The sequence below is a fragment of the Empidonax traillii genome, unplaced genomic scaffold (assembly GCF_003031625.1).
Source record: "Empidonax traillii isolate 1590-97213 ecotype Southwest subspecies unplaced genomic scaffold, ASM303162v1 scaffold277:size2070623, whole genome shotgun sequence".
Taxonomy (NCBI): Eukaryota; Metazoa; Chordata; class Aves; order Passeriformes; family Tyrannidae; genus Empidonax; species Empidonax traillii.
This window is the reverse complement of record NW_020955470.1, coordinates 845,888-871,179: the sequence shown is the minus strand read 5'-3', so window position 1 is coordinate 871,179 and position 25,292 is coordinate 845,888. Positions and strand designations below refer to the sequence as shown.

General features: G+C 47.2%; 1 protein-coding gene across 3 annotated transcripts in view; it reads right to left on the bottom strand.

Annotated features, from left to right (window-relative positions):
- Positions 1-25,292, bottom strand: part of LAMB1 (laminin subunit beta 1) — a 45,411-nt gene that overhangs the window by 16,879 nt on the left and 3,240 nt on the right. Inside the window, exons 3-23 of one of the 3 annotated variants that reach the window (XM_027890114.1) lie at positions 24,303-24,438; positions 20,608-20,681; positions 18,499-18,687; positions 18,344-18,407; positions 16,654-16,856; positions 15,245-15,365; positions 14,884-15,072; positions 14,438-14,617; positions 13,906-14,018; positions 13,034-13,113; positions 10,369-10,504; positions 8,130-8,288; positions 7,244-7,371; positions 6,682-6,805; positions 5,945-6,149; positions 5,641-5,784; positions 5,313-5,544; positions 4,628-4,791; positions 3,945-4,169; positions 2,920-3,137; positions 2,722-2,818 (exon numbers count right to left, since the gene is read on the bottom strand). In XM_027890114.1, the coding sequence (XP_027745915.1) occupies positions 2,722-2,818; positions 2,920-3,137; positions 3,945-4,169; positions 4,628-4,791; positions 5,313-5,544; positions 5,641-5,784; positions 5,945-6,149; positions 6,682-6,805; positions 7,244-7,371; positions 8,130-8,288; positions 10,369-10,504; positions 13,034-13,113; positions 13,906-14,018; positions 14,438-14,617; positions 14,884-15,072; positions 15,245-15,365; positions 16,654-16,856; positions 18,344-18,407; positions 18,499-18,687; positions 20,608-20,681; positions 24,303-24,438 (3,181 nt within the window). Of the gene's footprint in view, positions 1-2,721; positions 2,819-2,919; positions 3,138-3,944; positions 4,170-4,627; positions 4,792-5,312; positions 5,545-5,640; positions 5,785-5,944; positions 6,150-6,681; positions 6,806-7,243; positions 7,372-8,129; positions 8,289-10,368; positions 10,505-13,033; positions 13,114-13,905; positions 14,019-14,437; positions 14,618-14,883; positions 15,073-15,244; positions 15,366-16,653; positions 16,857-18,343; positions 18,408-18,498; positions 18,688-20,607; positions 20,682-22,676; positions 22,837-24,302; positions 24,439-25,292 lie in introns of those variants that run through there. The other 2 variants (XM_027890115.1, XM_027890116.1) reach the window with 2 other exon arrangements.

Below are 25,292 nucleotides of genomic sequence, written 5' to 3'. Positions count from 1 at the left end.
ACAAGGCTGAGAGACGTGCTCTGCCTGGGCTTTGCCCCATCCTCTGTGCCTCTGGTGTACCAAATTCAGTGAGAAAATACTGTACTTTTTCCAAGCACAGGGAGTAAGCAGTCTCTGAAGACCCAGTCCTACAGGCTCTCTGCAGGTGTGTAATCCCCAATGAACATCTGTGGGTGTTGGGAGCTCACCCAGTACCAAGGGCTCAAGATGCTGCCAAAATGCAGGCACCCACCTCAGCTTGCCCCAGTAGTCTGGTCCCAGTGTGATCTCTGTAGACATGTAAAAAGGAGCCAGCAGGATGCACAGACTGCAAATAAAGCATCCAGATGAGGTGCAAAAAACTGCCCTCCAGCTTCTGCTTCATCAGCTCTGATCTTACCAAGGTTTCTAAAATACAAGTCACAGCAGCAGCTGTCAATGGTCACTGCCATCGATGGGGGTGGCAGGGAACCGTGCCCTAGAGCCTTGTTTCTAGTAGAGCATGCTGGGACCCACATTCATAACTCGCTGCCACTGCAGCCCCAGGTCTGTCCTAGATGGGTAATTTTGTACATCTCCACATAGCTGTGTCCAGAGCTTATTTGCAGGCACTTGGGATTTTTTAGTATTGTCACAGCAACGTGAGCAATGCAGTCCCCATTTCTCATCAGGAGCTTGTGTCTCTTGGTGCCAACAACACAAAGACCTCTTGTGAACAGATTACACATCACTGTCCCTGGAGTGATTAATTCACCCTGTGATTTTCAACCTTGAGCAGAAGCCACTTGCCCTAGACAGTGGAGGATCCCACCCTGGAATCATTGGGATTGATGTCCACACCTCTGCATCAGCTCGGTGCCTGCAGTGAAGGGTGACTATCCACACTCACAGGGTTCAGAGGTCTTGCTGTTCCCCATCCAGATTGGTTTCTATTTTCTTCCCGAATGCAGCTCAAAATGTGGTCATATTGGCTGTTTGGGTCAACATGAGCATGTCACTAAGGGCAGGTGGCAAATGCCATGGCCAGGAGCCCACATGTCCCCCTACAACTGGAGCCGACATCTTTGTGACAAAGCCTCATCTCAGTTCCAGCTTCACCTCGGCCAGATTTCAGCTATTTTCCAGGGTCACTGCTCTGCAACTCCTTAAACAGCGCAGTTTTCCAATTTGCCTGCAAACCACTTACCACTGAGATCTGCTACCTGCCCATGTGGCAGCTGCAGGTCTGCCAGCCTGAACATCACCACTGACTGCCCAAGGCTAAATGAGGGCTGAGAAGTTGATTGTCTCCTTGCCAAGGAAGGACAGGAGACAGGCAGGAGGCACTGACCCCACCACATCAAGGAGACTCTGCAGCACCACAAGCTGGATGCGTTCCATGAGCGAGCGCATGCTTGGAGCCCGTCCAGAGCATCACGCTGCAGGCTGCCATGGCTCAGCCCTGGGCACCCGCTTTCCCCATCTGTCACAGAGACCTCTGTTGGATCTAATCATGAAGGAAAAATCTTCAGTTCCACCTGAGTGAGTCTCCTGTGTCACCTGGAGTCAGAAAGTACGATGGGCTGGAAGGAGAATGTAGATCTTGTGTGGTAAAAACAGGCTCTGAAGAAAATATTCTCTCTTTACTTCAGAAACATTAAAAAGCAGATTTTTACATGTTTGAAAGGCAGCAGAAACTCCATGAGAGACCACAAATGCTGGTATGCTGCAAAATCCTGCTGATAAGATATACAGATGGACACCATCAATAAAACCTGATGGAGACAACTGATACCAAGAGACAATCCCTGCCCTGGAGCCAGCAGGGTCAGCACGCCCCTCACCATGCCAGAACACACACAGCCTGCCCAGAAAGGCTGCCTCACCCCCCAAGAAACCTAATATGTACTCAGAAACTGGGACAATTCCCCAGTCCTTTCATCTGCTGCAGTAACCAAGTAGCTGTGACCTGCCTATCTGCCAAGATAATGGGCTCTAAGGTATCTCTATTGTAAGAGATTTATTAAAGACCACAGCAAGCACATTCCTCCCTGCAGGAAAAAATACCTTAATCTATTGCAAACCCTCCTGGCAAAGGCTCCTATTTGAATAGATCAGAGATACAAGTTTGTTCTGGTCTGGACAATGTTTGAAGTTTCTTCTCCAGCTAATGAACAGACTTGTTTATAATGAAAGGCCAAAGAGCATCCAGTTTTCTAAACAAGCAACTTCATGGCCCTCTGTTCTACAGCATGTAGCTATGGCTAACCCACTGCATGATCTCTGCTCGCTCCTTTACTTTCAACTGAAATATAAGGAAAGTCTCCTACTAAATAAAAAACCTTTTTTATTCAGGCCCAGTCTCTGTAAGAAGACAAAGAAGAGAAAGTGCTCTTCAGCTACATACAACCAAAAGACAAAGGAAACTGATTTCTAGACCAATTTTCAATCCCTAATGCTTGTGATATATTTTCTTACCATGCTGGCTTACCTGACAGCATTGCAAGCTTACCCTTCTAAACAAAGAGGTTTGTTTCTAAATAGGGGTCGGACAAGAAAAATACAGACAAGCCCAGGGCTGGGCTCCTGCCGCACATCCGGCCCCCCAAGGCACCAAAACCCCGGGACAGACCCCACCATGCCTTCTCCTCCTTCACTTCCAAGGCTTGAGTAGCCTGCTCCTGGCAGGGTGTCCCACTGCAACAGGACCACACAGACATTTCCCAAAGGAGCAAGTGGAGCAGGCAGCAGGGTTGAACTCACCTTGGCACTCCACGCTTGGGTCACCCCAGAAGAGCTCCTGGCACTCCCGGCAGGTGCGGCCTCCGAAGCCTGGCATGCACTGGCACTGCCCTGTGAACTGCCAAAAAAGCAACCCCTCAGGAGATGTGAGCACCTCAGCAGCCCATCCCTGCACCGGAGCGGAGGCCCAGCCGCCAGCACGTGCCCACACTCCCTCACCTCGTTGCAGGCGGGGCCGAGGGCGCGCGCGGGGTCGCAGTCGCACTGCTCGCAGCCGGTGCCGCTGGCCAGTCTCCACGTGTGGGGGGCACAGCGGTCGCAGGTCTGCCCCACCACGTTGGGCAGGCACCGGCACTGCCCCGTGACCGCCTCGCACCGGCAGCTCTCTGAGCCCTCGCAGTCCTCCCGCACGGTGCCCAGGTAGTTGCAGACGCACTCTGAGGAAAAGAGCGCAGCACCTTGATGTCAGCCTGCCCTCTCGCTACCAGACTGCTCCAAGTTCGCATCTAGTTTGTTCCCTGAGTCTCCAGAGCTGTGGGCAGATGCTGATGCATCCCAATGCCTGTGGACAGGCATAGCTGACTCAGCACTGAACAACTCAGCCCAAGAGCCCTCCTCATGTCTCAGGCTGGCCACCTCCACAGCTTCTGCCCCACCACATAGAAGGTCACAGGAGCCCTTCATTCAAGCAGCCCAGCGCTCCATGCTCTTCTCCTTTCCTCTCTCTGTACACAACCAAAGCCCAAGTCTGCCCAGGACTCCTGTCAGCCAGCTAGGGCGGCAGATCTGCTAAAAGCAGCTGATGGTGTGCTCTCCCACTCAGTGACCACCTGTCCTGCTGGGCTGTGCCTGGTGCCACAGGAGAGGAGAGTCTGCCTCCCCATCACAGCCCTCGTTCCCACTGCCCAGCCACACCTGCAGGGACCCAGTGTAAACAAAAGCCAAACCCTCATCCCACCACTCTATCATCGGAGAAGAGATAAACAGAGACCAGTATCAAGCGGGAAGAGAAAACTCCCTCCCACAAAATGTTCCTCCTTTCAGCACATGTAAATACTGCCTCATTTCTCCCTGTCAAAAGTAAAGGACCCCACTCCACTTAGCTGCAGGGCAGCTGCAGACAACTCCAGCTGGAGGTAATGAGGTTTCCCTCCATCCCAAATGCTTCCATGTAAAAGAGTTCAGGTGGCCACTGCCACTTGGCACATCCAGCACAGGGGCTGCAGCCGTGTTTCCCCACTCACTTCTGCAGTCCTGCTGCAGGGCGCTCCCATAGTAGCCCTCTTTGCAGAGGTGGCAGTTTGCACCCTCCGTGTGATACAGGCACTTCATGCACGCCCCGGTTCTCTTGTCGCAGGACTCCGGGTCAGTGGTGTCGATGTTGTTGTTGCACTGGCACGGCTGGCAGGCTCCGCCAATCTCATCGGGGCTCCCAAAGAAGCCAGACGCGCATTCATCACATCGACTGCCTGTTTGAACAAACAGGCACAGTGGGAATCACCATCACGGCTCACTAGCGTGCAGCCCCGTCATCGGCAAGACTGAGGCAAGGCCATAAAGGCCATTAATGGGGGCATTAACTGGATCGTGCTCAAAGCAACTGAGGCAGCGCTTGGTGAGACCACGGCAATTTGGTGCAGCATGGACGGTACCACCTAGGGCACCAAGGCACTTATCTCCTTGGTTCCAGTGCTGTCCCGTCCATCTGTGCTGACCACTGGTCATCTCTCCCCATGCTGTCAGAGATGAGGTTCATGGTGGTGCTGGCATGGCCTGCACAAGCCTCTCTTCCCTGGCACCAGGTGAGGCAACCTCCAGCAGCAACCCATTGGTGCTGGTGCTGTGGTCACACCCAACCCCTATGAAAATACCCTTCTCACTGAAGGGTTCAGCCCAACCAGCCCCATTCCATGCACCCGCCAAGTACCTATGTATCCCACGCTGCAGACACACACCACCTGCAGTGTGATCGGGTCCTGGTAACAGCCACTGGCAAACTGGCGTCCGCTCTCGGGGCCGTCAGGGCATGGGCAGGGGCGGCAGTGGTCACCTGATCCCAGGACAGGGTCTCCATAGTACCCAGCCTGGCACCTACACACAGAGCACACAGCATACAGGGGATCACAGGCATGCACGCTGCAGCCTTGCTGTAACTAAGCTCAGGTTTTGCCACCGCTGTGAAGGACCAAAGGGCAGAAACATCCTTACGGCTCTCCCTTGCCACTTACCCTCCTAGCAGCTGTGTCCACAGAGGCAAATTTGTCTGGCTTACAACAGCGTAAGAGCAGGAGGACTGAGGTTGGATGTCAGCCCTGTCACCGCAAGGCCTCTCAGAAGGCTTGCAATGGCTCTCTGAAAGCCTGGCATCCTGCACCATGCTCTCAGCCACTAAGGCAGGCACTGCTGTGAGGGGCAAGGCTGCAGGCAGGGAAGAGGGGGTCCCCACTCCTATCATTCTCCAGGACCACCAGTGTTGCTCTGGTTCCCAGGGTCCAGGGGCTTTCCCTGTGGCTTCACACCTGCCCGAGCACTAGCACCAGAGGGGAACAGCTGCTGCACCCATCCTGCAGGGGGGAAAGAGAGGGGCCAGGGAAAGGGCACACGTGCCATACCTCTCGCAGTTGTGTCCCGCTGTGTGGTCCCGGCAGCTCAGGCACTCCCCGGTGTAGGGGTTGCAGTCGTCAGCGTGGCCGTTGCAGTGGCAGGGCTGGCAGCTGGGGAAGCCCCAGAAGCCGGGCAGGCAGCGGTCGCACTGCCGCCCATACACCCCAGGGAAGCAGTGGCACTGGCCCGTCTCCACATCGCAGAAGGCGTTGTAAGAGCCTCGGAGGTGGCACTCGCATGCTGCAAGGAGAGGGGGAGAGGGGCTGAGTTTCCATGACAAGTCACAAAATCGGGGCCCCAACCGCAGCACAGCCCAGAGCCAAGGGTTCAACATACGTCGGCATCCACTTGGCCCAAACCCAAAGGTGCCAGGGGCGCATCTGTCGCACTGTCTTCCAACAACGCTGGGACGACACTGGCACTGTCCTCCGTTGGGGTCACACACGGAACTCAGGGAGCCCTGGGGGTCACACTGGCACGCTGAGCGGAGAAAAGCATTGGAGAGAGTGACTACCGTGGCGCAGGACATGAACCCTCTGCCTCATCCCACGTACACGCCTTTCCCGTGCAAAACTGCTCTGCCCACAAGTGCCATCCAGCTTCCAGGCGCAGTTTGCCCTACAAGGAGATGGTTACGCACATAATGCGGTCTCGTGCAACAGTGCAGAAATGCTGAATATTATGTTCTTGCAGACGTCCGTCATGGGGGTTTTCACAACACTCCTGCTGTTTTCCAGACACCGGTATCTTTGGAAGGTTTCCCAAGCGCTGTTCGTGACCACGTCTTCGCCTGAGCCTCCCACTGTGAATATGTCCAGCGATTTGCAGTATGGCATGAGAACAAGCTACAAAGCAATTTTACAATGACAAAGTGTCACTATTAATAACTAGCTTCCACCAAAATTGTGCAAATTCAGCATTATCCCAGTTTCTAACGTCCTTTTTTAGCTATAAAGCAACAGCCAGACAGAATTTGGAAGGGAAATTACAGTATTTCTTTTGTTTTGGTGGAATAGTTCTGATATCTGACAAATTTGTACCCAATCTACCAAATTCTAAACAGTCAAAAGAAAAAGATGGTCGTTGACATTGATATTTATGAGATACATGACCCACATTAGCCTCCCCCAAAAAACTACAGGTCTATGGAACTAGCTGCAGGCCTTTAAAGTACTTCAAAAGCCGCTTAGCAGAAAAACAACCCACATACTTTGAGACTGAAGAAACCTATGCTGCTTTACATTGTTCAGGTAAAATCTGACTTCAGCTGTAAGGAACAATGCTGCAAGACACTACATTAAATTTACACAGACCCATGCCAGAGGAGATGCAAACTTTCAGGCTTTTAAGAGCATCCCTGAAATAAATTCTGCTCACAGAGTCAATAAGCGTGTATGGGTTCTCTGTCTCCGTATCCACCAAGGAGTACTGGGGCAGCTCCAGGCGGATGGTGTAATTCAGCCCCTTCTCAAAGCAGACAGGCCGCGGCAGAACAACGTATCTGGGTTGGGAACAGGAAACAATTCTCACTTCAAAGGTACAGCACCATAAAGCATTTCAGGCGCCCCTGTAAAGCAGTCGAGATAACAGACAGCAGCCAAGACCGGACAGAACAAAAGCCACAATGTGAGAAAGGTGGTTTGGAGGGTTGTGCAAGTCAGAACCGGAAAAGGTTATCGGCAAGGTAAAGAGTCACACTGATGTTCACTCACAGGCTGTGCAAACACCTCCCCCTCCCTTTACTCAGTGAACAAACCATATTAGAAAATAAAAATAAACTTAAAAGCTTTGAGTCTACAGACACGCCACTAAACACATTTTTATAATCCACTGGAAATCAAATTTCACCCATTTTCATAGAGTCTACAGCAAACTGAAAAGTGTTTCAACTTTTTAATTTTTTTTCTTTCCTCCCTTTGGTTCATCCAGTTTTACCAACCTGGAGCCAGGTGATAGTGAGACAACCTGATTATCATCATCAGGAACTGTGTTGCCACACCGGCTACCTGTGGGAATCTTGCCTGGGCGCGAGATGTTGACCACAGCTTTTTCCCACTGATCGGGCAACTGGGAAAAAAAAAAGTTTGATCAGCATCAAACAATGATCAAAAACTCCTGGAATCATCCAGAACTCAGGCCAGGAAAAGCGTGTGCACAGACAGGGTGGTCAGGCTGCAACTCCAGTATCAATGGGGCATCTATCAGCTGCAGATGACACATGACAAGGCAAGTACCCCAGCATGATTATTTCTCTTCTTCCCTCCCAAAATAATATGACTAGGATGAGGTGGCCAGCAGCCCCATCTGTGTCACAGCACCACAAGGGGCTTTTTGGTGACCTCCTCTCCCTCCACCTCTGGGTACTGCAGTTGCTGCCAAGCTCTAAGTAAGAAGCTGGGGGGATCTTTCTCTTTCCCTTCACTCTGCAATTCAAAGCCAACAGCTTGCAAACTCTTGGCTGCAAGCGTTCAACATTCAAGATAGGCAATTTATTTCCTAGGGCACACAACAGCATTGCCACCCATTAGAAGGCCATCCAGCCCACGCCAAATTTATATTCTAATCTGTCCTGATGGGACTTGTCACTTTTTAATTTCTCATTAAACAGGTGCTGAAACAATGTAATAATGAAAGAAACTGTAAAGCAAATAATACTAGAAATAGTCAACATCAGCTTGGATTTTCACATATCTCAGATATCTAACTGAGCGTCCATCCTTGTCTTTGAGCCCTGATCACTCCCGAAAGTGTCAGGCTACAGTCAGCTGTGCACCAGGACAGCAGCACCTGTGGGAAGGCAGCAATGCCACAGTTCATAGACCTACCTGCGGCTCGTAGCGGATCAGAACATCGTACTCCATGGAGTAGGGGATGTTGTCAACGTAGAATTCCAAGTACCCCCCCTCAGGGACCCTCACAAATCCTATGCCTGTCCATGACGGTGTGCGGTCTGGCGTGTACTGGCGCTCTATTATGTTCACTCCCTACAAAACATGGAATTTCAATACTGATACATTAAATTTGCAAAGCCCATGGGAGTGTGCAAAGTGCTGAGTTCTGCTGATACATGACTTCTGGATGGCAGCAACCACTGTTTTCATCCCAGGCAACACAAATTCTCTTTGTGCACATGTGCTCACCACTGCCCTTCCAGTTAACATACAAAAAGCAAGAAAAATAAAACAATACAAGACTGCACAACTCTTCATACATTTCTTTGCTATGGTGGTGCAGAATTAAATTTAAAAACTTGCTGAGAGTAACTAATCCACCAGCTACAACATCTCATTCACTGTAAGGACTTCCACACCATACTTGTAGCACTAGGATTCACTGCAGTGGCACATCACTCTTCCATTAACCACCCAAGCTGAGTGCTAATTGCTTCCTAACTACACTGGGCTGCTCCAAACCAAACTACTGCTCAAAATAACTTTTGAAAAGCAGATCACAGCTGTTATGAGAAAGGTGTCACTATGAGTAGGGTGTCACTAAATAACACGGCCTAGTCATTGACAGATGTTTAATAGCCAAATCAGCACACGGTCACTCCTTTCAGTCTAAGGTGGCATGTTTTTATCTGCTACTTTTTATACAAAGCAAAGAAGAGGAAAAGGATAACAGAAAATGGAAACGTGCGGTACTCAAATTTCCTGTTTCAAATGTATCTGTATCCACAAATAGTTCTCTCCATAGAACAACATCCTGTGCATTCCTAAGGAAGTTGCTTCAGTAGAAAGGGATAAAATGCAAGGAAATGTCTATATATATACATATCACTTCAGGATGTCCCTTCATGCATTCTCACACTCTTTGAACAGAGCCTGGCTGTAAGTTCTTACCCTTTGCACAAAGGGCTTCCAGAAAGGATGGCAGGTGGGACTTGAGCAAGGATGTGCAGCTGTGAGGAGCACAGGGGCTTGGCACCACCTCTAAATCCCCGAAACTCTGTGCCACTTCATTTTGTCTTATGCTGGAAATTCAGAGTTTTATTCTACCGTCAGATTTGTGAGAAAGCTTTTCAATATTGGCGGTTTTTAAAATTGTTTGGGTTTAAGATTTCAAAAGGCAAACCAGCAGAATGTCTCCTTGCTCTGCTTGGCAAGGTGAATTTTTGTGCTGGACTCCTCTATCCCTGAATGTCAGTAGAGCCTCAGGTAACTACCTCTCCAGCTGGGCAGGCACAAATGCACCAAAAATCCTGTGCCAGCTCATGTGCCCTCTGCTGTGGTATAACTTCTGCTCTGCACTGTCTTCCTTTTCTGCAGTTATCTGAAAGAAAAAATCCTCAGCCTTGGCTGAAACTGCAAAGTGGCTACATTCTGCCTGAAATAAACAAATTTGGACCAAGTGCCCCAATTGCAGGCAGACAAGGATCCGCTGTTTTAGAGAAACCATTATTTCCATCTCCCTGACTTGTTGCTGAAGGCAAAAGTAATGGATGTAATCACCTAGCTGCTGTTTATGAATTGAAAGCAAGGCTGCGTGGTAGGCAACAGAAAGAGTCAGAGACTCTGTTGTATCATGCCAGCAGGCAAAACAAGCTAGAGGCAACCTCAAAAAAACAGTTTTTTGCACAATCAACTGTGGCTTTAGTAATTAATAAAAGAAATGTTACTGATGTAATGAAAGTATAAAATCGGAGGCAATGTGCTTAAATGTATGCTTTGTTCCTTCCCAGTTTAAGCGGCACCGAAGAGAAGAGCCAGTGTCTGTGTCCCACCGTTCCTGAGATAAGGGGAGTGGGAGTGAGTGCAGTGTGTTTGCCTGCAGTGGGGTACAGAGAGGGATGGTGACAGGAAACTAACTGTACAGTCATGACCAAAGAAACAGGTTTAAAAAGAAAACTGGCAGTTCCTCCCCCCCCCAATTATTATATTATTTATTGATAATAAGATTGAAAAGCTACAGATTAATGGTTTTCTGATACAATTCAGCTCGGTGTTTTCCACGGTTTAATTGCAAAACACTCAGGGTATAAAACAGATGCTTCCAACGCCCAACTGGTGAAACAACTTCTCCGCACCTCTCCAGACACACCAGACCACTACAACTGCTACTCACGGGACCCAAGTTGGCTTCCTCTGCCTCGTAGATGTAATGATCGAGTGAAATGAAGTAATAGCCAGGCTCCACCTGGTTGCACTGACGTCCAAACATGTGGGGCCGACATTCACATTGGCCAGATTCACTCGAGCAGCTAAAATGGAAGAGAAATGAATTTACAACACATCTTGGCTGCGCTGAAACGGTGCTAGAGCTTTCTACTGCTTTGACTTCCAAAGTGACACAGGAGGAAAAGCACTTCTGAACACAGCTGAGCCTGGATACGAGATGTTCTTGGGCTGTGCAGCGGGGCCATCCGCACTACTAAAATGGCAACGTGGTCCTGGGCACAGTCTTGGCTCAACCCAACTATCATTCTCCGAAACATCTAGGCTCAGGCTGGGGGCAAGCATGGGCCAGAGACCACTTCTAGTGTGCAGTTTGCACATGGTTTTTCCTCTGTTTGGACGGTGAGAGGATCTCATGCTATGGATGCAGGTAGTTCCTTGGGGCCAGACAGCAGTCCTGGGAGCTTCACTTCCTACCACAGACATAGTCAAGAGGCATGTCTGTCCTGCAAACTGAGAGCAGCCTTTGGCTCCAGGCTTGAAGCCTGATATTGGTATGGGCTCAGGCAGAGCAAGAACACATGTGACCCTGCATGCCCCAGGATGTCAAACTTCTCTTGAACGTTGCAAAGCACATCCCGAGGGGTCACCCATCAGCAGCTACACACAGGGAAAAAACCATACCTGGCTGCTTCAGAGTAGGACGGACTCAGCCAGGGATGTGGGACAGGGCCATCACAAAGGAACACAGAAGGTCTGTCCACGGCAACATACAGAGCTTCTCTTCCTTCATAATGAGCTACTTTCTTTCCTCAATACAGCTCTATCCCCAAACTGCCCTTTGGTAGTTTTATTGTTCCCAGAATGTCTGCCCTGCGTTATGAAGTACCCTTGAGCATGTCATAATTTTGCACATGCTTGGTCACTTTTCCATAGAAAGGTTTTTTTGGTCCACCAAAATACACACTTTTCTTTATATTTGGGTGGGATTTCAAAACATGTTTGAAAGTTAAATGCCTATGGTTTCCATGGAAAATCTCCAAGCTTCTCAAGCCCCCACCCCCACTGAAAGAATAATGTTTAACTTAAACTGTTCTTGAAATTGCAGAGATTCATTTAAATGTTCACTTAGAGATGCCAGAAGTGCCTTAGCTGTCCCAGAAGAGGAGCTGGGAAATTTCCTCTCCAGGGATGGCAATGACTCCACCACCTGGATTACACCACAGCGATGAATTTTGGGCGAGGCGGGGCTGTCCCAGATGCTGCATCCCACACCCTGAGCAGGAGCCAGAAGGCAGCAATTCAGCAGCTGAGGAGAGGAGCCCCAAGGAGGGCAAAGCTCCCCCTTCCCGATGACGTTAGAGAGAAAAGTCAGGAGGCAGCGCTGGGCTTTGCGGCTCTCCTGCGGTTGGAGGAGAGCACAGCTGCTGCCTGCCCGTGCCAGGATGCCGCATGTCCCCTCCCCACATGGTTTTGCAATCACTGGGCTCAGTGCATGGGAAACAGGCTGGGCTGTTACCCCAAATCCCTGGAAGCAGCTGTGCCGGGGGAGCCGTTATGGGCTGTGCGGTGTAACCCATCTGTGCGCAGGGAGCAAGCACGGGGGAGTAAATAATCCCTAACATCCACACTGCTGTCTGCCAAGGGCCAATAATTCACCCAGGAGCAGACGGGAGAGATGGCCCGTGGGACATTCCCACGGCAATCCCTGATGCAGATGGTGTGTCCGTAGGCTGTGATGCCCTATAGGAGTCACACCAAGACCAATCCCACACTCCCCCAGTGCGGTCCCAGGGGCTCCAGTGGGAAACAGTTCATTGACCCCCTTGGGAAACTTCTGTGGCTTTAGACAAAAGCAGGACATTCAAAGAGTTTGTGGAGGAAAGGGAGGAGAGGAAAAAAAAAGGGAGTGAAGGAACATGCTGCTATTGACAATCCTGGGGTCAGACACACACCTAACGCACAGAAAATTCCTCTGGTCAGAGGAGCAGTCTGGCTACCCAGCACTCCACTGACAAGGCATCTAAGCCAGGACTTTCCATGATGATACTGATGGATGCATACTCAAAACCTACAATTTTCTTTAAAAAAAAATCTCCATCTCCTCAGTGGGCACTTCCAGGTCCACATCCCACCTCACACAGCACCACTGTGGCAATGGAGCAATACTGTGCAGCTGGTGCCCTTCCCCCAGCACTGGTGGGCAGACAGACTGGTCAAAGGGCCAATTGGGGAACAAACCAAGAACCAGTGAGACTGTCCATGTCACTGCTTGATTCCTGCTTTCATTCTGTAAGAGCAAAGCTTTGACATGGACCATATTCCACATTATGGCCAAGGCAGAGATTAATCCATGGCTGACCAAAGGCAGAGCTACACTAAGAACAGTTTTACATCTTCATTTGCACCAGTGGCACAAAAAGAGGTAATGCAGCATGGAAAAGACATAGAGGCCTCTGTCACACTTACTGCAATCAAGACCTGCCACCCTTTGGAATGGAAGATGGTTCTAAACATTCTCCTCCAGGGCACACTGAGCCCTGGATGTTGTGATTGCAAACAACACCCAACTCACTGGGTGAATGATTACAGGAGAGTAACTGGCTGAGACTCACTTGTTGTTCAGTGCTCCTCCCTGGTCACAGTCACACGGTCGACATCCATCCATGTCATTGCTCAGGCCCCAGTGCTCAGGCTGCAGGAAAAAACATCAGTGTTACCTCATGGAGATTTAATCCCACATACCCAAAGGCAAATTTTTAAATACTCAGCATAAGCTATCCCAGCCTGCCCCCACAACCCATGAATCCTGCTCCCTTTGTTGTGGGTCTACCCCATAACCGCCAACACCACTCCCCCACCTGCTCTCCTCTCACTTTGTTGACCATTTCAAGAGAGCCAACTGTGGGACGGTGGTTGCTTGTGTGGGGCATTGCCCTTCCAGGGCTGTTAGTTTGTAACTAGCTTGTTGGACAGGCAGACAGGCTTGTTTAGCTTTTCCAATGCTAGATAAGAGTCTGTCAGTGTTTGTACAAACACATCCACTTATCTGACAATCTGTTTCTATAACACTCCAGCATGCATAAACACTACATGGAAATGTATGTGTATGAAATAATCCCTGCCTAAAATAATGGCCCATATAGGAAGCAATTTTTTTGATAACACTGCTTCCCTGATCATCTTGTCTTTCACCCCAGTGAGGACTTCAGCAGAACTGCCCCAGATCCCTCACTTCCACAGAGCAACCACAGATATCCTAATGTCTCGCTCCTTATGGTCACAGGAACTAAACTGGATGCTCTTGTCTGCCTTGACATGCATCTCAGCTCCCTGCTGACATCCTGAGGTGCCCACTCCAGCCTGAATGCCAGGCATGGGCCTGCAGGCAGTCAGAGACACTGCCCAGAACCATGCTCCACGCTTCCCACAATCCAGCCTCCCTCACACCACTGTCTCCCAATATATTTTATGGTAAACTACTTGCCAGGCATTGATCGCACTGCTTTCCTGTCACCAGACGCTTACAATAGCAGTTTCCTGTCTCCGAATCACAAGGATTCCCCCCAGGGTGGGTACCCAGAGGATTACATGCACAAGCTAGATTGGGAAATACAAACAGGCAGGTCAAATGACAGTATTGGAATTATATTTTAGACAGTATTCAACTTAAATATACACATTAAAGCTTCCCCTAAATTCCCCAGGACAGAAATTAATTGCACATTTTGCCCACCACCCATCCCAGTGAAACTTCCCTGGCTTAGAGACTATAATTGAAAACAAATAAGGAGGACTACGATATTTCCATTGAATACACAGGAAGGATCAGCAGGCAAACTGGGTTTTAAGGGCTGGTCAGCTTCAAGCTACAGCAAATCTACAATAATGTTTTTCCTTCAGCAAAAACATGAAACAAAGGGGAAAAAAAATCCATCCCACAAAACAATTTCTCCCAGCTCTAACAGCTCCTCAAAGAGCTTTTGATCACACATAAAGGAACATATGTTTTTACTCACACTGACAACCCGCTGGGTCATCGGCACTCAGGCCATAAAAACCTTCTTTGCAGAGGTCACAGCGCTCCCCTTCAACAAACAATTTACAACGGCACTGTCCGGCAATGAGGCCAGTGGAGAAATCAGTGTAGCGATCGCAGATGCCACCATTTTGGGAGCCAGCCGGGTCACAGTTGCAAGCTAAGAAGGAAGCGTCGCACGTGTTTTATTAACTGACACAAAACAAAAGGCCAAGTCTCACACTAAGTTATTTAAACTCAGCTGCTGCATAGAGAGACTACCACTCCTGCAAGTATTAGACACGACGTGGGTTGAACACGTTAGGACCAGGTAATTTTCCAGATTCTCAAAGGGAAAATGAAACCCAGCCAGGCTTGCTCAACACTTCCAAGACAACCACTTTCTTTCAAGGCTATTCCCAGCCTGAGGAGTGGGGCTGCACTTACGCTCGCAGACGTCAGGGTCCCGCAGATCTCTCTCCGGGTGCTGGAAGTAGAAGGGCTTGCACTGCTCGCAGTTGCGTCCCATAGTGTTGTGCTGGCAATCATCACACACTCCTCCGCTGGTGTTCCCTGTTGTCATGTACACAGCCATGTCGAAGTGGCACTGGCTGGAGTGGCCATTGCAGTTGCACTCTGCGACAAAGACAGAAAGCAAAGTAAGAGCCCGGTCCTGGGGTAAATGCAAGTCTGCAGAAAAGACACACCACGTCAAACAAAAGAACATTCAGGATTTTACACACGGTCACAAGTTCCCAAGTAACAGCACGTAACACTCACAGCACCCCGTTCTGCGTTTCAAACTCACTTTTGCATGCGTTACTGTTGCGACCTTCAGCGGGGCGCCAGGGTAAGTCATGGTAGAAATCCAAACACTGCTCACAGTTTAATCCTTTGGTGTTATGTCTGCACATGCAGTGCCCATGGACCTGTAATTGGAAAAAAAGAAGAAAGAAAAAAGACAAAAAGAAAGAGGTGATTATAAAATGAAATAAAAAAACCAAAAACAAAAACACACCAACATTCTCCAATTAATGCAAAATATAGCTAGTACATAATGGATATACTTTTGGAGATTTTCATCTACATAACTGCACTTAGGTATAAAGGGCCATAGGATTGTCCTTTACCTGCCAAGGTAAGAATGTCCTCATACAAACTTGTCCTTCTTTCCTTACTGGAACTAGTGCCTGAATAAATGCTTTCAGATATAAACAAGGAGATCACAGTTCCATCTCAATAATCACAAAAGCCTCTTGGAACTAAAACTTAGCTGTTTATTAGCTGTTAATTAGCTATTAACATGCATCCAGTAATATCAGCACCACTAGCCCAGCCCTGTTTTCCAGTTCTGCCTTGGTTCTCAAAGCAAAGATAAACAGTTTGAATGGCGTTTATCCATCAACCCCAGACTTTGCCTTCAATGTGTACTAAACAAGCACTAAGTAGACTAGACCTGCAGTGATCGTGTGACAGCTGCTGCCATAGTCCATCCGGACTACCAGCATTGAAGTCATGATGTTAAAGGCAAAGCTCAGGTGGAGACAGTGACCAAAAAGCACAAGGCAAAGGAGCACAATGGGTCTGACAGCATCCAGTGACCCCTGGACAACCCACACAACTTCCCTGTATGCTTCACATTTCCACCCAGTTAATAACTGACTCATTAACAGGGGTGCTATTACTGCTTGTCAGGCAAAAATCATCTGGAAAACCAGACCCCAGAAGGGATGTGGCACTTGTGCAGCAGCATACCAAGCAGGCAACCAGGATTTTCCTTCAGGGCCTGTGTTAATTAGAGTTACAGTCTCCACTTCTCAGCTGGTAACAACTGATACAAACACAGGACATATTTGATTTACATCCTCTGGTGTCTCTATTTGCTCAATTTTAGGGTAACCAAGTCAACACCTGTCTCTGACCCCATAAGGTTACACTCCCTCTCTTCATTCCTACCTTGAAATTTCATCAGTTCTTCAACATAATTAGAAAAGGAACGTTAAAACATTTTTCACCTAATATGAGATCTCTGTGTTTGATTAACAAACACCTACAATGACAGATATGTTTGCTGAGTAAGAATAATTAGAACAGTTTGTTGTTTGAAAATCCAGAGTGCGGAGAAGGGTACAGATGGTCATCTTAACATTTGTGTTTAAATCACTTAAAAGAGGCACAGACGGGAGGAGCTTTATGCAAAAAAGTGTGAATATTTACCATTCCTTCCACTTCTTCATCTAAGCCCTCCACAGGTGCACACTCACTGGCGTGTCCGTAGCAGAAACAGTTCCCACGAACCACCATGTCGTAGATGGCATAGTAGTACTTCTCTCGGATCTCCATCCTAGAGTCCAAGAGATTGTCTCCCAGTGTGTGCAGCTTGACGAATTTGACTCTCAGATTCGTGATCTTTAACAGGTCTGCAGGGGGCACATACCAAAAACAAAAAAATCACCAAAACCTCACAAAATCCATTTTGGAATTATTTACCAGATATTGTATTGAATGGGAGGAAGTCAGGAGTGACTTCCTAAGCACGATTCCTACGGGCAGATTAGATCAGATTTAATTTCAGCACTTACATACTACAGATCACTTCAGACTCCCAAATTAAATAAAAAAGAAATTACATTATTTTACTACATATTGATAACTGCATAAGTAAGTTTAAGTTTAATTAAAAATACTAGTCTACTTTACTGTAGACATGGGCAGGCACAACCACAAATATTAAAGGCACATAGAACAGCACCACCGAAAAGACACTGGTTCTTCAAATATAAGATGGGCAAGGACTTGTTATTAAGAAACTGCTGAAAAGTGGACCAAGAGCCTTAGGAGTTACAAGCCTTTTGGAAAAGGTTTGTTGGACAAAAAGACACAAATAATTCTTGTTTTGCATATGCCCAGCTTTGCTAGCAAATATAATTAGTTACATTTTGTAGAAAGAAGCAACACCCCATGACTGACCAAATATGAAGAAGTTCTTGAGGGACAAACCATGGGAAGACAATATTACAGTAATTAATTCAGTCTACATGCTCACTTTGATATTGTGAATCCTGTGTGGTTTCTTATAGCCTTGAACTACACTTAAAAGAGCATTTCAAACCCACAAAAGCAGTTTCTACTTTAAAATGTCAGTTAAAAACCTTTAACATTAAACTGATATAGCAACCAGCAGATACTTCTCTACTACAGATATTTCCTGCTGCCCGGGTAGCTTTGCACTGAAGGACATGAACTGAAACTGAGAATGCACACTAAATGGGAGGTCAAGCTTAAGGCCAAGCACTGCAGTTCCCTCAGGCCAAATGCCCCTCAAAGTTTCCCTTTGAGCCACACCAGCAACAGATCTCTCTACCTTTGCATTCATGGACTGCCATGACCATACACAAACACTACAGTAAGCTGGGGTTCATGACCACATCTGTGTAGTCCAGCCATGCAGTGCTACCACGGCCAACTGTTCCAAAGTCTCAATGCCCTGAAAAATAAAACCTCCCCACTGATTTTAGCTAGACATGTATAATGATCTAAGTACCTTTACAGTTCTGTTTCTTTGCTTTCTGAATACTGTACAATTACAGGATCACACTCCAAGGTTGCTCTTGGCAACTGCATGTATTTTGAGAAGAGGAAGTCTTTAATAAAAATAAATCCCTGATCAATTAGGAAAAGGACCAACTCCAATGATGTGTGTTTAGAGCAATCCCTTGAGTTGTCAACACTGATTGTTATTTCATGTCACTGTCCGAGTCAGGAAAAGGAGCCATACACAAAGGAATTCATGTGACTTCAAAACTGCAACCAGAGCTAACGAACAACTTTGTGGCTGACTGGTTTTTGTAAGCAAGTAAGTATTGAAATGCTTTCAAATGAGCCTGAAAGGTAACTGCATACATACTTTGAATCCTTGGACTGTATGGATCTTCAATTCGAAAAGCAGGATCTAAAACACGATATATTACCTGGAGGAAAAATCAAATAACAAAAGAGTCAGCTTTAAAAATAAAAGAGAAAAGGTCTACACAATAAACGTTTGGGAAAAAAAAGACTGACCTCTCCCTCTGTTGAAGGTTCGATGTCAGAGTATCGGGAATCACAAATTATGTCATCCACTTTCTTCATGGGTCCAGTTGAAATCCCAGGAAATGAGCTCTCACAGTCATATGCAAAATATCTATAAACCTGCCATGTCTCTCCAAAGTCAGACGATCTTTCAATCAGCATTGCAGCAGGACGGAATGTCTAACAGTAAGAAAAACAAAAGAGATTTCATTCAGTTAATTATTACTTGCATTTACATTGAGCATTTTTTAGCGCAAGTAATCCATGTCTGAACTTTAATCTCTCTCCCTGCACTGTTTCCAATATTTGGAAATTTCGCAAATATTTTTCTGATGATATCCCACTTTCTGCTCAGGGGCAGATACTTGAAGTAACACATATCAAACCACAGACGTCCCATCTTCAGAAGATGGCACTCAGTGGCCAAGTGTTCAAATACAATTACAATAAATAAGCAAACCTGTAAGCTTTTTGGATTCCGAATCCTTTCTGAAAAGTGGAGATTAAAGCAGGGCTTTAGGGAAACAAGAAGATTCTTTCCACTGCTTGTGGACAGCAGCACAGCCCTCTTCACTGCTGTACCTCCTTGCCTAACCTCTTACAAAGGACCTAATGGGCCTCCCCTCCTGCCCCAAGGACCAGGAGGCCACTGCCAGTGCTTCCTACCCAGCTCTGACACCACAAATTCTTGCTGAGCAGTTACTCTGATGCTCAGAGAAGCCCTGGGATTGCCCACCTCTCTTTGTATGACCACACAACCTTTTGCAGTGTCTGACATTCAGTGCTAGTCATCCTCTGTGCTCCCTTAAGAAAATCTTCTTTAAGGAGGTTGAGAGTTTCAGCTTCATTCACTCTTGCTGCATTTGACCCCCAGTCTCCAGTGACCCTCCTCCAGCTCACCTTGCCCAGACTCTGGCAGGCTGTATTTGCTTCACCACTGACAAGCCACTGTCCTTCTTACCTTCACGTATTCAACTCTAGAACAAATAGTTTATGAGGTTTTTGAAAGACTTTAATCCCTCTGACCTAAGAAATATTGTGTTTCAATTTACGTGCTGCCTTTCAAAAAGCAGGTATTAACACCTGGCTTGCACCTACCAAGAAACACCAACCATCAATTCATTAGTTTTATGTATTCAGAGAGGGACCTCCCAAAGCCAAGCACAAAAGCATTTCAGTCACAGCTGGAAAGAAATTTTCTCTGTACTTCCTGGCTGAAAATAACTCCCGACTTAAAAACTGGTATCTCACCCAACAAAAAACATAACAACCCAGAGGCAAGGCAGCTCAAGTGTCTACCACACAAACACAGTCAGCAAATCATTGTTAAAACTATCTTTCCCCTACGGTCTTCCTCCTGACGGCAGACCAAGCCCCAGCACTGGGGCACAATGGTTGCAGCAGCCTCATCACGTTAGGGGTCGTTTGGGGGTCCCTCGCTGCTGAGTCCAGCAGGAAGGACCATCTTCCACCTCAGCCACCACCTTGAGGCAAGGGGAGAAACCCCAACTGATGCCACAGGAAAGAGGAACCAGCTTTCCTAGAAAGCTGATGGGTAAAAACGAAGGGATTAATTTGTCCACATGGGAGGAGCAGGGATTTAGCCCTGCAGGAACAGCAGCCCCCAAAACCTCAGCTGAAGGTTGCCCCTTGCGCTTGCCTGTGATTTAGGATGTACGGGACATAATCTGCCATTCCAAGACATCTGTTTTGTAAAGAAACAAAGACACTTTGTGTACAGATGTTCCTTCTTCCTCAAGACCTTTCCATCTGCCAAATGAAAGCTGATACCATGGCCAACTTTTTTTTAGGAAAAAAAATATCCTTGCTACTAAATGATTTCTAGAACACAACTGCAGCAGACACACCAACACAAACCCCAGCTTCAGTATGACTCATTCTGCAGCCTCACTAGGGCTCAAACACAAGTCACAACTCAGCCTTTCTGCATGACTTCTGCAAGGGTTAATGGCTGACAGCTCCAAAAAAATCAGGTGAAACAGCTCAAACAAATCCCAAATATCAAATAGATGCAGAGGACTACAAGACCTCCCATTTCCCCATGGTTCAGGGTTCAGGGTAAGGTTGTGACTTCCTTACCTTGAAGGTCATAATGAGATGAGTGAAATGAAACTCAGCCTCCAGGTTCAGCTGGATAGTCACGTTTTCCAAACCTGCAGGGGCAGAGAAAAGAAGGTGTGCAGTAAATAAGAACACCCACTGGTTTCTACATCTAAATTTTGCCAGAGCTTTTCACTCTGTTGGTGCAGAGGCTCTTTTTGTTACCATTGGGCTCAGCTGTAAAAAGGAGTCGGAGGGTTAGTGCATTCCTGAGGTACAAGGGAAGACACCAAGGACCTGCTGAAGAGTGCATCACACATGGGACTCCTGTGCATCACTGGCACCAAACACGCTATACCCAAGTGTGAGCCTGCGTTGCTGTTACTACAGACTGCGCCTCATGGCTGGCATCACTGGATGTAGGGCAGAGACCAGACTGCACTGGGCTGGGACCTGGCACCAGAGCACCCAGCAGCTGGTACAAATGGGGATGCTGAGCCCAGACCTACACAATGACCCCAGGCTGTCCTCACATACTACAGCCCATCTGGCAGCAGAGCTTCCAAAGCCCTAACAACCCAAGGCTCACCCATGTCTGGTGGAGACCATTTCCCAACCTTTTTCACTCAAGTCTGGACTCTCCCGTCCACAGTTCCTTTACAATCTGGTTTTGAGATACTCCTAAAGCAACTATCACAGCCCTGCTTTACAATCACAAGAGTTAGGAAACTGGTGAGAAGCAAAAGGTTTTCCAAACTCTGACTACCTACGGTCAAGGACTCTACACAGAAAGGAAGAAAAACAGCTACAAATATTATTTTGCCTTGTGAAAAGACCTCTCAAAACAGCTGGATGCTAATTATACTGTAGTTCAAAATAAAAAATTAAATGAAGATTTACTGAGAGGAGAAAGGGTAAGAAATAAAAATAATAAAACAATAAAGCAGTTAAATTTTCAGCCAGCTGTAACATTATGTGAAGCATGCAGCAATGGTCCCTTATGCTGTATGCCTGAATAGAAGAAAACATGAATTGGACAGAAAGAATCATTTGTTTTTTATTGTTGAAGGACATTTTCATGACCTTATGAGCTAAGAACTTTTCTGTGTGAATGCTGCCAAGTCTGTTGCAAGAAACATGAATTATTTGGAATGCTAGAAGAGAGCCACTGGAGGCAAGCAGCTTGCTAGGCTGATCTACATGGGTATACATGATTCTGTGAAAACCCTCCTACAACAGGCAACAAAACTGTTACAAATATTGCCTTTTTTTTTTTTTTCCATATACAGTAAGGCAGCTACTGCCTATGCTTTTGCAGAAATCCTGTCCTGTCAAGCTGGCTTTAAAGCTTCAGGGTAGGACTGCTGTCTGAGAAACCTCAATGCCTTGTTTTGTGTATGAAGGCATGCCAAAAGCATAACCAGAAAAGTAAAACAGGCAGAAGAAGGTTTTAAAATAAAATAAAAAAAACAACAGCCCCCCCCCCCAAAACTAACATGCAATATGTTTTTCAACTGGATGACTTCTATATGGAGTTCATTTTATTGTTTGGCGCATGGACACGGGCATTCAGGGAGCCTAGGAAGGACAAGGCAATTTGCAGGGTAAGACACATCCCTGGCTTTACTCTCCTGGGGTAGGAAAGGGAAACAGGAGGTCTGCAGGCAGGGCAACAGCCCCCGGCTCTGCACACAAACCTCCTTCCACAGCCTCCCTCCAGTCCAGCCGCACGGGGAAACCCTGCGGTGCTTCCTTGGCAGCGCCGCCTGGGATATTTACTCCTGGAAGGCTGCTCTGCTCCTGCTGCCCAAACATGAGTGAGATCTGAGGCCAGTGTGGAACTCTTTTCTTTAGGACAGGATTCTTGTGAAGTGCTGGGGCGGCTGTTTCCAACACTCCTGGGGGGCTCAGGGGCTTTCATTATGGATTAAGGATCACTCCTGAGCACACAAAAGCAGCCAGTTTTACTCATCCCTCCTCACACAGCATGATCCTTCACAGGGCAGTAATTACCAGGCCAGAGATAACAGCAAACCCACAGGTATCCTTAAACAAAAGGAGAGAAAACAGCTCCAAGTCTCGGAAACGGCTCTGGACAAACCCCATACCATTTTCTGACTGCCACCAGAGCTTCAGGCGATTTGGAGCGAACGTGGTGACCACATTTTCAATTCGATGACTGTCAGGATTCTGAGTCTCATGGAAGGGATCCTCAGAGTCACATATGAAACATTTTTTGTCCTCCTGAAACAACACGATAATCAGCATTACTGATTTTATCCATGGGGCAATAGTTGCTTCCTGCAGATAAGAGTATTTTCCATCCATATCACATTCCATTCATTTTGCCTGCAGGAGTCATCAAAGGTATTTTTTTTGTTGAAATACCAAGTGTATTTACCTTTATGAATTAATGCAAATTGTCAAATGGAAAACATGCCAGGAATTCCATAAACTCCATTTTCAGGGGAAGTATGTTTTTTATCAAAATTGCAGTTTCAGGAAATCTCTACCAACACACGTATTCTCCAGCAGAAGCCAGAACCAAAGGCAGCACCTACAGAAAATTGCTGAATTGCTTCTGTAAAAATGCACATGTGTAAAAGTGCATCTTCAACAACTTGTGTGAAATCACACTGGCTTTTAGGACCTAGCTTGGAGATGCAAGTTGTTCGCATTAGGGACACCTCTTGTAAGGCTCAGTGTGTGTCAAGGGGTCATCAGTGATTTAGTGACCAAGCCCTTCCAGCTCCGGGATGACTTGACTCTGAATCCAGATTGTCAAAGTCCTCCTTGCATCTTCACCTGCCCCTGCAAACCCATGCTATGCACATAAACTCCATCTGCACACACTACAAGGTGTGCCCATAGAATCCCAGGTTGGAGCAAGTCTGGCATCTGCTACTTGGGAAAACCAGAAGCTTCTTCACCAGGACGACAAAACCCCATCATGGCTATTACTACAAACAGTGCTTTTTTGCATTGTCCTAGAGCCCCAAACCACCACTTCATGATTTTGTAACATACGATGCAAACCAAACTGAAGGGAGTGTTCCTGCCCAAATCAACTGGAGGAGGCAGATGAGAGAGGGAAATTCATTGCATGGCNCCCCCCAACTAACATGCAATATGTTTTTCAACTGGATGACTTCTATATGGAGTTCATTTTATTGTTTGGCGCATGGACACGGGAATTCAGGGAGCCTAGGAAAGACAAGGCAATTTGCAGGGTAAGACACATCCCTGGCTTTACTCTCCTGGAGTAGGAAAGGGAAACAGGAGGTCTGCAGGCAGGGCGACAGCCCCCGGCTCTGCACACAAACCTCCTTCCACAACCTCCCTCCAGTCCAGCTGCACGGGGAAACCCTGCGGTGCTTCCTTGGCAGCGCCGCCTGGGATATTTACTCCTGGAAGGCTGCTCTGCTCCTGCTGCCCAAACATGAGTGAGATCTGAGGCCAGTGTGGAACTCTTTTCTTTAGGACAGGATTCTTGTGAAGTGCTGGGGCGGCTGTTTCCAACACTCCTGGGGGGCTCACGGGCTTTCATTATGGATTAAGGATCACTCCTGAGCACACAAAAGCAGCCAGTTTTACTCATCCCTCCTCACACAGCATGATCCTTCACAGGGCAGTAATTACCAGGCCAGAGATAACAGCAAACCCACAGGTATCCTTAAACAAAAGGAGAGAAAACAGCTCCAAGCCCCGGAAACGGCTCTGGACAAACCCCATACCATTTTCTGACTGCCACCAGAGCTTCAGGCGATTTGGAGCGAACGTGGTGACCACATTTTCAATTCGATGACTGTCAGGATTCTGAGTCTCATGGAAGGGATCCTCAGAGTCACATATGAAACACTTTTTGTCCTCCTGAAACAACACGATAATCTGCATTACTGATTTTATCCATGGGGCAATAGTTGCTTCCTGCAGATAAGAGTATTTTCCATCCATATCACATTCCATTCATTTTGCCTGCAGGAGTCATCAAAGGTATTTTTTTTGTTGAAATACCAAGTGTATTTACCTTTATGAATTAATGCAAATTGTCAAATGGAAAACATGCCAGGAATTCCATAAACTCCATTTTCAGGGGAAGTATGTTTTTTATCAAAATTGCAGTTTCAGGAAATCTCTTCCAACACACGTATTCTCCAGCAGAAGCCAGAACCAAAGGCAGCACCTACAGAAAATTGCTGAATTGCTTCTGTTAAAATGCACATGTGTAAAAGTGCATCTTCAACAACCTGTGTGAAATCACACTGGCTTTTAGGAGCTAGCTTGGAGATGCAAGTTGTTTGCATTAGGGACACCTCTTGTAAGGCTCAGTGTGTGTCAAGGGGTCATCAGTGATTTAGTGACCGAGCCCTTCCAGCTCCGGGATGACTTGACTCTGAATCCAGATTGTCAAAGTCCTCCTTGCATCTTCACCTGCCCCTGCAAACCCATGCTATGCACATAAACACAATCTGCACACACTACAAGGTGTGCCCATAGAATCCCAGGTTGGAGCAAGTCTGGCATCTGCTACTTGGGAAAACCAGAAGCTTCTTCACCAGGACGACAAAACCCCATCATGGCTATTACTACAAACAGTGCTTTTTTGCATTGTCCTAGAGCCCCAAACCACCACTTCATGATTTTGTAACATACGATGCAAACCAAACTGAAGGGAGTGTTCCTGCCCAAATCAACTGGAGGAGGCAGATGAGAGAGGGAAATTC